This window comes from Babylonia areolata, chromosome 35 (assembly GCF_041734735.1).
Source record: "Babylonia areolata isolate BAREFJ2019XMU chromosome 35, ASM4173473v1, whole genome shotgun sequence".
In the NCBI taxonomy this organism is placed as follows: Eukaryota; Metazoa; Mollusca; class Gastropoda; order Neogastropoda; family Buccinidae; genus Babylonia; species Babylonia areolata.
The window spans coordinates 10,240,495-10,254,747 of NC_134910.1; the positions used below are offsets into that span (position 1 = coordinate 10,240,495).

Consider the following 14,253-nt stretch of genomic DNA (forward strand, 5'->3'; position numbering starts at 1 on the left):
CTCTAAGTTAAATATCTTTCTATTACTTAAAATCCTTGAATACCTTTCTCTCACTTTAAATCCTTGAATGTCTTTCACTTTAAATCCTCTAAGTTGAATATCTTTCTATTACTTAAAATCCTTGAACATCTTTCTCTCACTTTAAATCCTTGAATGTCTTTCACTTTAAATCCTCTAAGTTGAATATCTTTCTATTACTTAAAATCCTTGAACACCTTTCTCTCAGTTTAAATCCTTGAATGTCTTTCACTTTAAATCCTCTAAGTTGAATATCTTTCTATTACTTAAAATCCTTGAATACCTTCCACTCACTTTAAATCCTTGAATCTTTTTCCCTCACTGAAAACCCGTGGATTCTCTTTCACCGAAAATTCTTGTTCTTTATTTTCTTTTACTGACAATCCTTGTCTTTCTGAACTCCCCCCTGGGGGGGTATCTTTTCCCCTTATTTTCCGGCAAGTCTGCAACATAAGCAATGCATTGCCTATACATTGAAATTTCCAACAATGTTGTGAGGTCAGAACGGGCCACGACCTAAATAACTACTGCCTCATGAATGAGTTGGAATGGTGGCGGTATTGACATCCATGCTGTATCAATCAACTATGGCGGCAGTCTTGCTGGTCTTTCCGTTCCTTTTTTTCACAGGGGGGGATGACACACAACATAAAGCCACATGAACTTTGGCCAACTGATAATAATGCTCAGGGTATACAGGTACAATCACACACACACACACATGTGTGCATGCACACACACATACACACATAGAGTGGTTGAAGAACAATCACACACACACACATGTGCGCATGCACACACACATACACACATAGAGTGGTTGAAGAACAGACACACCAACTAACACACATCAAAGAGGAGGAATTTTTGTTTAATGTCCCGTCACACATATCGGTGACTGAAGACATTTTGTTAAAGTATTTATGAATACATCTGAGTATTATTTATTAGAAGGGGTGGGAGATGTGGATGAATGGAGGGTTGGGGGAAACTGGGCAAATGAGGGTAAAAATGTGGGTGAAATTTGGAAGAAAAAAAAACACCCTCTAAATACAGTTACAGGAAATTACTTAAAGGACTTACACATCAAAGAGTTGGTGGGCAAAGTTAGTATCATAGTGTCGGACTGGAACAAACATCTGCATACAAACACAGCACATTCACCTTGCTCACATACACACACACATACATGAACCACACACACACACAAACACACATACAGATACACAGGTACACTCATGGTGCGCGCGCATACACACACGCACACACACACACACATGCACACACACATGGGTTTCCCCAACTCACCATTTAACACCTCCCTACACCCTCCTCTCCTACCTTTTGAAATTAATACTATAACAAAATGTCTACAATGAACACACACACACACACAAAACTCTGTATCTCCCAACTCACCATTCAACCCCCCTGACCCCTCCACCCCCTCCCTCCTACCTATCAAAATCAATACTATAACAAAATGTCTGCAAAAAAATCCTCCTACACACACATACACACAGAACCTGACATGACAAAACCTAACAAGACATTTTGTCTCAATGAGTCAATCCCCTCATGGTTGCGCATCCAAGTGTAATTCAGAATTTCAAAGGTCTTTTAGAAAAAAAAAATAATATGAAGGATGTGGGAGGGGGGACGGAGGAGGTGTGGGATGGAAGGACAACTCAATACAGCTGGAAAGGAAGGGAGACAAACAAAAGACACAGAACTAGGCAAGCATGTTACTCAAACATGAATCACAACGACCAACTTATTCAACTTGATATAATAACAATAATAATAATGGTATTTATATAGCGCTGAATCTTGTGCAGAGACAAATAAAAGCACTTTCGAATCAGCCATTCACACGCATGCATAACTCTAAAACTGGAGAAACTGAAGACAAGGAAGAGGCACGGAAGGGAGGCTATTTTGGGAAGAGGTGGGTTTTAAGGCCAGACTTGAAAGAGCTGAGTGTGGAGTGTGGAAGCGAAAGAGGAAGTTCATTCCAATTGCAAGGTCCAGAGACAGAGAAAGAACGGCGGCCAGCAGTCGAGTGTTTGAATCTGGGTATGCGTAAGTGGAGTGGATCCGAAGCCAATCTTAGTGAGCAAGATGGAGTGTAGAGGTGAAGGCAGCCACAGAGATAGGAAGGGGCAGATTTGTGAATACATTTATAACACAGAGTGCTGACCTTGTGCTTTATTTCTAAGACTTTCTCTTGTGAGTGCCACACACAAATCCACTTACTGGTCTGAGAGGTAGTTCCCTTGTTACACAAATTTGAATTTCCAGGACTACCTAATAAAGTAATAACTGACAAATTCAGAGACTTACTCATGTCAGTGCCACACACAAATCCACAGACTTACTGATCTGAGAGGTAGTTCCCATGTTACACAAATATGAATTTCCAGGACTACCCAATACCTGACAAATTCAGAGACATATTCATTTGAGTGGGCCACACACAAATCCACAGACATACCGATCTGTAATGTAGTTCCCATGTTACACTGAACAAAATTCTTAAAAAAAAAAATCTCATTCTTATTAAAATGACTTTTTCATGCGAGTGCCACACACAAACCCACTGACTTACTGATCTGAGAGGTAGTTCCTGCCAACACAGAGGAACGGCGTGAACTCGCAGCGGCCTTACTGCTCCGTCGTCCAGACATTTTTTCACTCTTTACTTAACAGTTCTGCCAGTAACCTGCTCTGTATTTCCATAGATCTGATCTTCTTCCTTCTTTTTCTTTACTTTGCAGTCCACCTTATTTTCTAAGGTGCATGACATCAATGAAAAGGCGCCATCCTTGTGGTTATCATAAGTTTAAACAGGGGAGAAAAAAAAAACCTTCTGATTTTCTATTAAAAAACAAACAAACAAAAAAAAAAAAAAAAAACTTAGATAAACAATTTTGAAGCGTAATGAGAACATAATCTTTTTTATCAACTGTCTCTTCAAACAAATAAAACTAAAGCCAGACATGAACATATTTTTGTTTTCTAATCCTATTTGAGGACAAAATACAAGCACAGCCATCAAGTTCCAATCTTACAGAAACCCCCCCCCCCCAAATATTCTAGTGATGCAAATGTTGTTGGTGGTTTTTTTGTTTGTTTGTTTTTACTTAATCACGTTAACAAAAGCAAAATAGTAGTTACACCATATTATATATGTCAGCTTCAAACCACAAGGAAAGGTCATTCAAAGCTGAAATATATCACTGGTTGAAGTATTACCACATTTTACATCACCAAGGTCCACCAACTACTGACCCGTCAACAGGATTGACTAAAATTGTGAAAACGTTTTTTTTTTTTTTCACTGTTACCTTGACTTTTACAAAAGTTAACGAACCACTTTAAACTGCAATTTACAATAATTCATAACTATGTTTTGTGTACATCACAACATGTGTGTAAAGTCAAACATTTTTTTGAGGAATGAGAACTCTTGATGCCCCTTAAATCAGGGAGATAATCTTGACCTCTATCAACTTTGTGTTGGACGAAACAGCCGAGTGGTTAAAGTGGACTTCCAATTTGAGGGTACCTGGTTTAAATCCCTATCACAACGCCTGGTGGGTAAAGGGGTCTCTCAGGTCTACATGTGTGCAGACCTGTGAGTGCCTGAAACCCCTTCGTGTGAATACACACGCAGAAGATAACACATGCTAAAGATCCTGTAATCCATGTCAGTGTTCTGTGAGTTATGGAAACAAGAACATACCTGGTTTGCACCCTCCCCAAAACAGCAGTGGGGGTAAAAACAGCCATATACATAAAAGCCCACTCATGTTTTTGAGTGAACGAAAAAAGAACTTTGTGCCATTTTTTTTCTTTAAGTCTGCACCTGTATCTGTGCAGTCAAAAAATCAAAGGCATTGTGCTGTGTGTTTAATACCAACAAAGAAAATTCATCTTTGTTGTTTTCAGTCATACAAACTAAGCGTATCGAATGCAAAAACATAAAGAACATAAAAACAATGGTCCAAAGCAGTTTATCCCCTAAACTCATGGCCATTAACCAATGTACCTTTCTATCAACAATTACAAAATTAAAATATATGAATTCACAGTTAAATAGGCACCATTAGCACATCTTTGCTCTCTCCGTAATTACATATATGTAATTTTTGTCAAGATTTAAAGTAACAGAAAGTGATATATCCTGCACATTTTTACAATTCTCTCTCTCTATATATATAGTTAATAAAAGAATAAATGCAAATATATATATATATATATATATATATATATATATATATAGAGAGAGAGAGAGAGAGAGAGAGAGAGAGAGAGAGAGAGAGACCTTGAGCAGAGATCTGGACACTAGTCCTTTGGATGGTGCGATAAACCAGGTCCCATATGCAGCAACTGAGCAAGCATTAAAAATTAGTGCAAGTTAAAGAACCCACAGCAACAACAACGAGAGACCTGTCCCTGTCAAAATTCTGTAAAAAAAATCCACTTAGTAAAAAAAATACACCTGCTGACAGAAAAAAAGGGAGTGACACCAGCTGCACTGTAGTGGCTTATTGCTCTCCCCGGAGAGAGCAACTGTAATCAATTTTTACACACATATAAATTCATAGTCATAGTGACAAAATAGTAATAATTTGTAATGATACAATGTATATAATTTTGTTTATGGTACTCAGTAAACTTATCTACATTTTATCTGTTATTCAAACAGTTCTGGTGATAAAAATAAATAAAGTACGTATATGAACTGAATAAATAAAAATAGAATAAAATTTTGACCTGTTTTAACTACTTTTTGTGTGTGCATAATTAGAATAAACAAATATCGTTAATGTAGTCATCAGAGTTTTAATGTTTAGACACTTCCTTTTGATTTATTAAGGCATAGCATCGCAGAGAAATGTCCTTTTTTTTCAGTTTTGCCTGTCAGTGAACTCAGTAAAAGCTAGCACAACCCTTAAACTTTACATTTATGCACAACTGGCAATGAATTCATCTGACTCAAATCTGTCACCAACTGGGATCATTAGACCAATAAAACACGGCACTGAAAATCCTGTCGCGTCCTTCTCTCACTGAAAAAAAATCCTCGTGTGTCTGTCCCACACCCCTCCCCCCCCCAAAAATTCTTCTCCGGTGTTTTGGTTGAACTCGTCTGCTTTCTCTCGCGCGTGCAACGTTGCGAAACAAGTAAAGCTAGCCAGCCTTCAGAGCACAGCGTTTCGTACACAGAGTTTGGTTGTTGTTGTTGTTTTTTTTTTTTTTTTTTTTTTTTTTTTCCAGTTCAGTTCAGTAACCTGTCGATTTTTACGACAGGGTTAGTGCAGTTAGACTGGAACATGCCCGCAGGCCTCAAACGATCCACCGACACCGTTCTCTTCGATCCTGTCTTTGACACCAGACACGTACGCTTTGTATTGTTCACTGAAGGAACGGGGTCTCCTATTTTCTTTCCCTTTCAGCTCAGCCGGATGTTATCGATACAGTTTGTCAGTATACTATATGGGGCCTACATTTATGAACGACCGCCGACGCACGCACACTTTTAACAGAAAGTAGTAGTGATCCGCGAGAGAGTGAATATGCGTTCGAGCACGCTGGCACGCACGCACTGACGGCTCGCACGCGCTCACACACACCGCACATACTGTAACCACACATGCACACCACACACACACACACACACACACCGTGGCACTGACACACACACACACACACACACACACACACACCGTGGCACTGACACACACACACACACACACACACACACACACACCAGCACACACACACACACACACACACCGAGACACACACTGACGCACACACACATACACACACGCGGCACACACTGACACACACCGGCACACTGCCCACACACACACGGCACTGGCACACACACACACACACTGACACACACACACACACACACTGACTATACTGACATGACACACACCGGCGCAAGCACGTCAATGGCACGCACATGCAGTGCGGCAACTATCACACACACTTTATGTACCGTGACAAATCCACTGGCTTACTTCAGCAAGACACATCCATCACACGCGAGCGAGCACACCGTCACACACACAAACAGCAACAACAACAAATCACACACACACACACACACACACACACACACACACGCACACACAACTAACAACAACTGACACTGAAACACACACACACACACACACACCGTGACACACACAAACACACACACACGTTGGTGCAGGTCAATGCTCATCAATGACGGTGACTCAGTGAAGGCGTGCGCGCTCTGACAGAGACGAAGAAGGGGTTTGTGGCACGGTGGGGGTTCAGGAAAGGCGGGGGGCGGCCTATAGGGGGGGGGGGGGGGGGGGGGATTGTTTGCAGAACAGGCTGTTTTTCCACAACACACACGACGGACCTCACTCACATTCATGACCAAGAATTTGCGGCTCGGCTATCATGCACTGATCCCACCTTATGATCGACGTAATGTTGCAGCAGACCGATATAGGCCTACTGTGTAGATCGATGTAGACCCTGGCCCGGGCCGGGGATTACTTATCACCATCAATCGATGTTTACACAATCTCAAGTTAAAGTCAGCAAATCAATTTTTTTTCATCTACCACTGAGTCACATAGGCAAAGTGGTTATAGCCGGTCGCGGACTTACGACTGAAAGGACCGCCGGCGTGTTTCGAGTTCGACCCCCAGCCAGAAAGCTTTTCTTTTTTTCTTTTTTTATATAGGACCGTGGCAGTCAGCTCCTATATCCCCCAGCAGAGTCTTGTGTTAGCCGCAGCCTACATGACGGACTCAAATGAAAACTGAGTCTCGGGGACCCGGAAACAGTCGAGCGTCATCAACACTGTGACGTCATACTACGTCAGCGCCGGATCACAGGTGCACGGCGGACCGGAACTGAGTGTCATTCAAATTCAAAGGTCCTCAGTGACCAACACTTGGGCTGCTTTAGTCTGAACTTAAACTTTCGGATTAACCTAACTGACGCTGAGGGGGTAACGCACGCACGCGCGCACACACACACACACACACACACACACACACACAACTGAACACTTAAAATTTTGTTATTAATGTCATCAGCTGTAAAGCTCTAGTGACATAGTAGTTACAAATCGGAGTACAAAAAATGGTGCAAAACAAATAAAATGGAACAGAAAAGAAAAACATAATCAACTGAAGCAAACTAAAGTACTAAGGGATAACGGCGGCACTTTGGTACTTTGTCATTTGCTTAAAAAGTCCATGTGGCAGGCGGGTACTGTGCCCCCCCCCCCCCCCCAGGTTTGAACAGTACACGGGAAACATAGTTACATATAATCCGTATAATAATTATTCAAGCATGTGTGACATCGACACACAGCATATCAATACGAACACATAACAAAAGTACATATCAAAGATATGATAATCGTTTAAGCATGTAACACCGAAACACGGAGAGAGAGAGAGACACAGAGAGAGAGACAGAGAGAGAGAGAGAGAGAGAGAGAGAGAGGGGAGAGATGGCAGGGATGGGAGGTGGGGTGTAAAGAATTCAGAATGAGAGAAAACTCAGTCAAACACCTCGAAGTCTGACATACAAAACCGACACAGACGGAGACAGACACACAAACACTGAGACGCACTTGCTGAATAATGCTGAGAATGCACTATGTGCCCAGTTTCACACACACACACACACACACACACACCCCGACACACTCACACACACACACACACACTTACACACGCACGCACGCACGCACACACATACACACACACACTCTCTCTCTTTCACACACACACCCACACACCGACACACACACACCGACACACACACACACACACACACAATAGCCTTGCCCCAACAGCAAGCAACAGGTCAAAAATGCATTCCCACTCCAACCGTTCTTCCAAACAAAAAGCTGCTTAGAAACCACAGCTCTGGTATTGTGCATTCTGAAAGCGACACCACAAGTTAAAAAAAAAAAAAAATTAGACACTGTGACACACACACACACACTATATGTGTGTGTGTGTGTGTGTGTGTGTGTGTGTGTGTGTGTGTGTGTGTGTGTGTGTGTGTGTGTGTGTGTGTGTGTGTGTGTGTGTGTGTGTGTGTGTGTGTGTGTGTGTGTGTGACGCTCAACTGAGTACAAAATCGACTTTACTCACAAAGACACAATGAAGATCTATTTTTATGTTTCCTTTCTCTTTTCTTTTGCATAAGCTAAGGGTGCGTGTGGGTGGGCGGGCTGGAAGACAGCTGAATGACCATGCATGATAATGATCTGTATTTATTATTATGGTACAACAGAGAGAAGGGCATGGACAGAGATAGAGAGCTTATGCACAGGCAGAGGTGAGAGGTAGAGAAGGGGGGGGGGGGGGGGGCGGGGGGGGGGGGGGGGGGGGGGCGGAGGGCGGAAGGGTGCGGGGGGAGGGGGGGGGGGCTGGGGGTGAAATCAAATGAACTGAAATGGGAGGAGAGCTGGGGTGAGCGTGAGAGGTGTGTGTATGTGTGTGTGTGTGGGGTGGGGGGGGGGGGGAGGGGGTGAGTAGTGAAAGTGAGAGAAACAGGAAACGGAAAGAGAGACAGACAGACAGACAGACAGAGAGACAGACAGAGTTCCAGAGAGACGGACAGACTGCCAGGCAGGCGGACAGACAGACTGACAGACAGACCGATACAGAGAGACAGATACAGAGAGACACAGAGACAAAGTGACAGAGAGATGGCAAGAGTTCAAGCAAGAGAGACAAAGACGCGCGCGCGCGCCCACACACACACACACACACACACACACACACACACACACACACACACACAGACAAACATAGAGACAGAGACAGCGAAAGACAAGGACAGGTGGGGTAAGACAGAGACAGAGAGAGAGAGAAAGAGAGAAAAAAAGAGACAAAGGTTTACGTGAGAGACATACAGACAGACAGACAGACAGACAGACAAAGACGGAGAGAGACACACAGGCAGGCAGACGGGACAAAAGAGACAAGAATCAAAGACAGAGAAACAACAGCAACAAACAACAAAACCAAACTAACAACCAGACAGATACACAGTAAAAAAAAACAAAAAAAAAACACAAAAAACAGCAAACACACACACACACACACACACAGAAATCTAAGACGCCACCCGGAAGCTCCATGGCAACGTCAGGACACCTGACAAACATCCCCCCCCCCCCTATCCCCCACTCCTCCCCCGCACACACACACACACACACACACACATACACCCTTCACAACTCCTACTAAGAAGCCGTGCACCCCCCCTCTGAATGGGTATTCACGATCAACCAAGTCCTCGCTGGTGTCAGTCTCTAGTGATTCCCAGGCTGTCTGTCTGTCTGTCTGTCTGTCTGTCCGTTGGTCTCTGTCCACACAGTGACCCCCCTTGTCAATTTTACCCCCACGCCCCTCCCCCCGGCGCTTGTCATCACCACCATCAACAACAAAACGCCCCCCCGGTGAAGTCTCGATAATTATGAAATAAATTAACACAAAAGACAACACAAAAATTTTTAATTGTCCTTCAGTCTAGCTATATGATAGCTGCATGAAAATCAAAGACTAAGGAGAAGCAAAATAAATAATAAACAAATGAATAATTAAACAAAGAAACAAAAGTAAATATATACTAGTAATAATATATTTCATCAAATCAAATAACAAACAAACGAGAAAAGTAAATTTAAGAAAAAACAAAAAAACAAACAAAAAAAAACCGAATAAGATTGCCGCCCGGGGTTAACATTTTTCAGAAAGGGTGCTCCTATTCGTACCCAACACCGCCCCGAATTAAAAAAAAAAAAAAAAAAAAAAAAAAAATCTGGCGGGCCGGCAAAGCTTTCTTTAGTCGCCGGCCTGTTGACATCAAGACATAAACACGCACAATACACTCCAACGCTGGCTTTCAGTGGCCACAGCGATTTTTCTTTTGCCATCTCATTCTATCGATAACACACCGACCATTTTGTATTTGTTGTTCTCCTGTGAAACGGGATCCAGTGTCTCATCACGGGAAAAAAAAAAGTATGAAAATATTCATTAAACACACACACACACACACACACACACACACACACACACACACACTATAAAAAAAAGAAAGAAAGAAAAGTATTTAAAAACAATAACAACAACAACTCTCTCTCTCTCTCTCTCTCTCTCTCTCTCTCTCTCGGGCGCAGCCATGTTCACACACTGACACACAGACAGACAGACACACAAACACACACAGAGACAGAGACAGACAGAGGGTGGGGGTGAGGGAGGTAGAGACAGGAAGGGTAGGGAAAGAAGAACAGAGAGAGAGTGACAGAGAAACACTGAGAGAGAGAGAGAGAGAGAGAGAGAGAGAGAGAGACAGACAGACAGACAGACAGACAGACAGACAGAGACAGAGAGAGGGTGGGGGTGGCAGACGGAAATAGGAAGGGAGAGGAAAGAAGAACAGAGAGAGAGAGAGAGAGAGAGAGAGAGAGAGAGAGAGAGAGAGAGAGAGAGAGAGAGACATACAGACAGACAGAGACCGACAGAGAGACACAGAGACAGAGAGAGAGAGAGTGTGTGTGTGTGACTGAGAGTGAGAAAGAAGGGGACAACCGGTTAGAGAGAGAGAGAGAGAGAGAGAGAGAGAGAGAGAGACAGACAGACAGACAGACAGACAGACATACAGACAGACAGACACAGAGACAGAGAGAGAGAGAGAGAGTGTGTGTGTGTGTGTGACTGAGAGTGAGAAAGAAGGGGACAACCGGTTAGAGAGAGAGAGAGAGAGAGAGAGAGAGAGAGAGAGAGAGCGATGCCGGAATAAAAGAGAGACAGAGACAGAGAGACAAACAGACGGACAGACAGACGAATGGACGGACAGACAGACAAAAGACAAATAATGAGAAAGGCTTTGAACCACCAGGGACCGATCTCCGTCATTTCACACGTTTTTAGTAAAAGAACAGACAAAAGAAAAGAACAGATGAATGAAAGAAAGAAAGGAAGAAAGAAAGAAAGAAGAAAGAAAGAATGAACGAAAGGAGTACACACTCCGCCCAAAACACAGACCATGATATAAAAAAGAAAGAAATGCAGTCCCTTTAAACATTAAAAAAAATATATGTATATATATATATTACTTTTCTTTTTCTGTCATTTTCTTTTCTCTTCTTTTCTGTATTCTCCTTTCTCTCTTGCCAAGTTTCGTTCATCGATCGATTAATGCATAATGATTTACATGTTTCTTCCTTTCTTTCGTTATTTCGTCCGTCGAAGTTCTTTCTTCTCTTTTATTCTATGTTTCGTTCTTCCATTGGTTACAACAGCAACAACAAAACAACAAAAACGAAAGAAATCCGAAAAAAACAAAAAAACAAAAACAAAAAAACACAAAAAACAACAACAACACACACACCAAAAAACAAAAAAACAAAAAAGAAAAGAAGAAAGATCGAGTTTCTATCGAACTATTCTTCAAAAAGGTCGACAAAGGATTGACCGATACGTGTTGGCCTAATGTAACGGTAAGTAATCTTTAATCCGGCAAGTTTCGGTAATGTGGCGTTTCTCTGGAGAGCATTGTCGTCTGCTTCAAGTCGCTGGGAAAAAGTTGGTCAGGAAATGTGGAAGGAAAAAAAACAACAACAAAAAAACAACAAAAAACCCCAAGAGCTTGTGTTCTGTATGTGAACTGACGTTAAAATGGTAAGTCTTTTAAACAGTTAAAACAGTCATGATTATATCATAATAAACTGATTATATTTCATAATGATTATGATAATAAGAGTAATAGGTGCAGGTTAATGATAATAAGTGATGATCAGTGATAATAATAATGATGATGATGATAAAACGAATATTGATTATAATAACAGCAGCAGCAGCAGTAGTAGCAGTAGCAATAGTAGTAACAGCAACAGCTCATCAACAGCAGCAGCATTAGCATCAGCATCATCACCCAGCATCATCACTACAATAATAATGATCATACGAGGATGATCATGATAGCAGACTGATGATTCCAGTGACGGACTTCTAGTAACACCATGTATCGAAACACACACACACACACACACACCACCACCACCACCACCACCACCACCAGGTATCAAAACACACACACACACACACACACACACACACACACACACACACCTGTCCGATCACTCCCACCCGGCACCCATTTACTTATATATTTTCCGCTGCAGACCAGCGCGGCCGCAATGCAACTGAAGCACCCAGCACAGGATTTTCAACGGTACACTGAGCGCCCTTGTGAAAACAACAGCACTGGAAGACCGACCCACTGGTTAGTTTATGTCAATCTTTACAATACTCAGGGCGGCAACACGCTGCGTTTGATTACTTCTAAATCGCCATTGGTGTTTGTAGTGAACGCTGCAGAGCTTTGCGAAAACCGTGCGCAGCCTACCGTGGGTGATTCACTGGTACAACAAATGCATTGCGTTTTGTGCAGATTGATATTTGTTTCGTCAATACTGACGTCAGTGCATGTGTTATTGGTGTTCAGTCAGTGTTGTTGTTGTTGTAAATGTTTAGTGCAAATTGCGGGCGGTTACGTACGTTCTTTTGTCTCTCAGTTGGTTTTAATAAACGGAGTGCCGTCAGGAGCAAAGCATAGCTTTATACTATAGAGCAAAATGAAGGGTCTGTACATTTCACGGGCAGACCTTTGATCAAAAAATGTTCGTATACACACACACGCACGCTCGCGCGCACACACACACACGCACGCTCGCGCGCGCGCACACACACACACACACACACCAAAGGGCGTGCGTGTGTGTTTTTTTTTTCGTGTTTTCCTGCTTCTTCTTCTTCTTCTTCTTCTTCTTCTCTCTCTCTCTCTCTCTCTCTCTCTCTCTCTCTCTCCATGCTCTTGTATATCGTCTTGACTACGTTTTTAGTTTCAAGTCATAGGTACTGTAAAAGAAAAAAGTAAATCAGAGGTTACCCATCTCAACCTCAAGGAATATTTGAAAACAGTATTTGAAGTCTGACTGCGTTTGTCAATGTGTACACCGGTCGGTGTGTCATTGTTCCGAAATTTATACACCCAACTTGGAAAAAAAAACCTCATGAAAAAGAAAAGCGCTTTTTTTTTTTGTCATTGTACAAAACACCCAGTCACCATTTCATAACACTTCAGCTATAAAATGACAGGTTTGTCAACGTTCATGGGTGGTTTCTCAAAAACGCCAATACAACCACGGACTTGTGAACAGAGTATAATTGTAAGTCCAAGCAATAAAACCTCAAATTCAAACCCGGACCAACGACCGACAACTCTCACCTTTCTTCCGGCCTTCCCTGTCCGCGGCGGCCATCTTGGAGTTGGAGTCCGTGGAGAACATGGAGTAACGCCGGCGGGCGCTGGCGGGGGCAGAGCTATGTTTGAACGCGCCCTCCGGGCCTCCCACTGTCATGAGAGACGGGAGCTGGAGGGACATGCTGCGTTTGCTTCCCTTGTTCATCTCGGAGGAGACTGAAGACGATATGCTTGTGCACGTGCAGCTTAGGTACTCCGAGAATACGCTGATTAGTGATTACTATCGTCGATCCCTGATTGGAAGAAGGAGTGTTTCAAGTAGACTCCGTGATAATGCTCTTCAGTCCTCAATCGATCCCTGATCGCCGGATGAAGGGCGTTTAAAGTAGATTCGAATTCTCTTCTTCTCGGAATCGATCACTGACTACAGCAAAGGGGTTTCAAGAAAACTCGATTGCTCTTCTTCAATTGATCGCTGAAGACCAGTCTGGCTGGGGATTCACTGCGAAACAAAATGGAAAAACAATTTGGGAAGAGAATGCTGCCTACAAAGTCACAACCTCCAGCCTAACGATGGAAGTTGAAGCCGTGACACATGCCCTCCAGTGGCTATCGTCCTTCCATACGCCCGGAAACCAACATGCCATGATCCTAACCGACTCAATGAACCTCATACAGAAAATTGAAAACGGAATGGGAAGCCCAGAGTGGCATAACGCAATGCGCAACTTTCAGTTTAAAAAACTCACATGGTCATACTGCCCGGGACATGCAGGTGTTAAGGGAAATGAGCGAGCTGACAGACTTGCTGGTAACGCAACACCAACGAGCAGCCTACATCTAGGAAAATCGGAAATCCTCAGAAAAGTCAAAGAATACCAAAAAGAACAGGTACAAGGCCATCACACCATTGATCGCCTCAAAGAAATAAAA

At 42.8% G+C, this 14,253-nt stretch overlaps 1 protein-coding gene across 8 annotated transcripts in view; it reads right to left on the minus strand.

Moving 5' to 3' along the window:
* Positions 1–14,253, minus strand: part of LOC143277873 (MYCBP-associated protein-like) — an 86,255-nt gene that overhangs the window by 51,026 nt on the left and 20,976 nt on the right. For 2 of the 8 annotated variants that reach the window (XM_076582813.1, XM_076582817.1), the window contains exons 1-2: positions 4,987–5,471; positions 2,627–2,895 (exon numbers count right to left, since the gene is read on the minus strand). The exons of 2 other annotated variants lie outside the window; for them this stretch is intronic. In XM_076582813.1, coding sequence (XP_076438928.1) covers positions 2,627–2,705 — 79 coding nt within the window. In that variant the 5' untranslated portion in view covers positions 2,706–2,895; positions 4,987–5,471. Of the gene's footprint in view, positions 1–2,626; positions 2,896–4,986; positions 5,472–14,253 lie in introns of those variants that run through there. 4 more of the 8 variants (XM_076582820.1, XM_076582815.1, XM_076582814.1 and 1 more) reach the window with 3 other exon arrangements.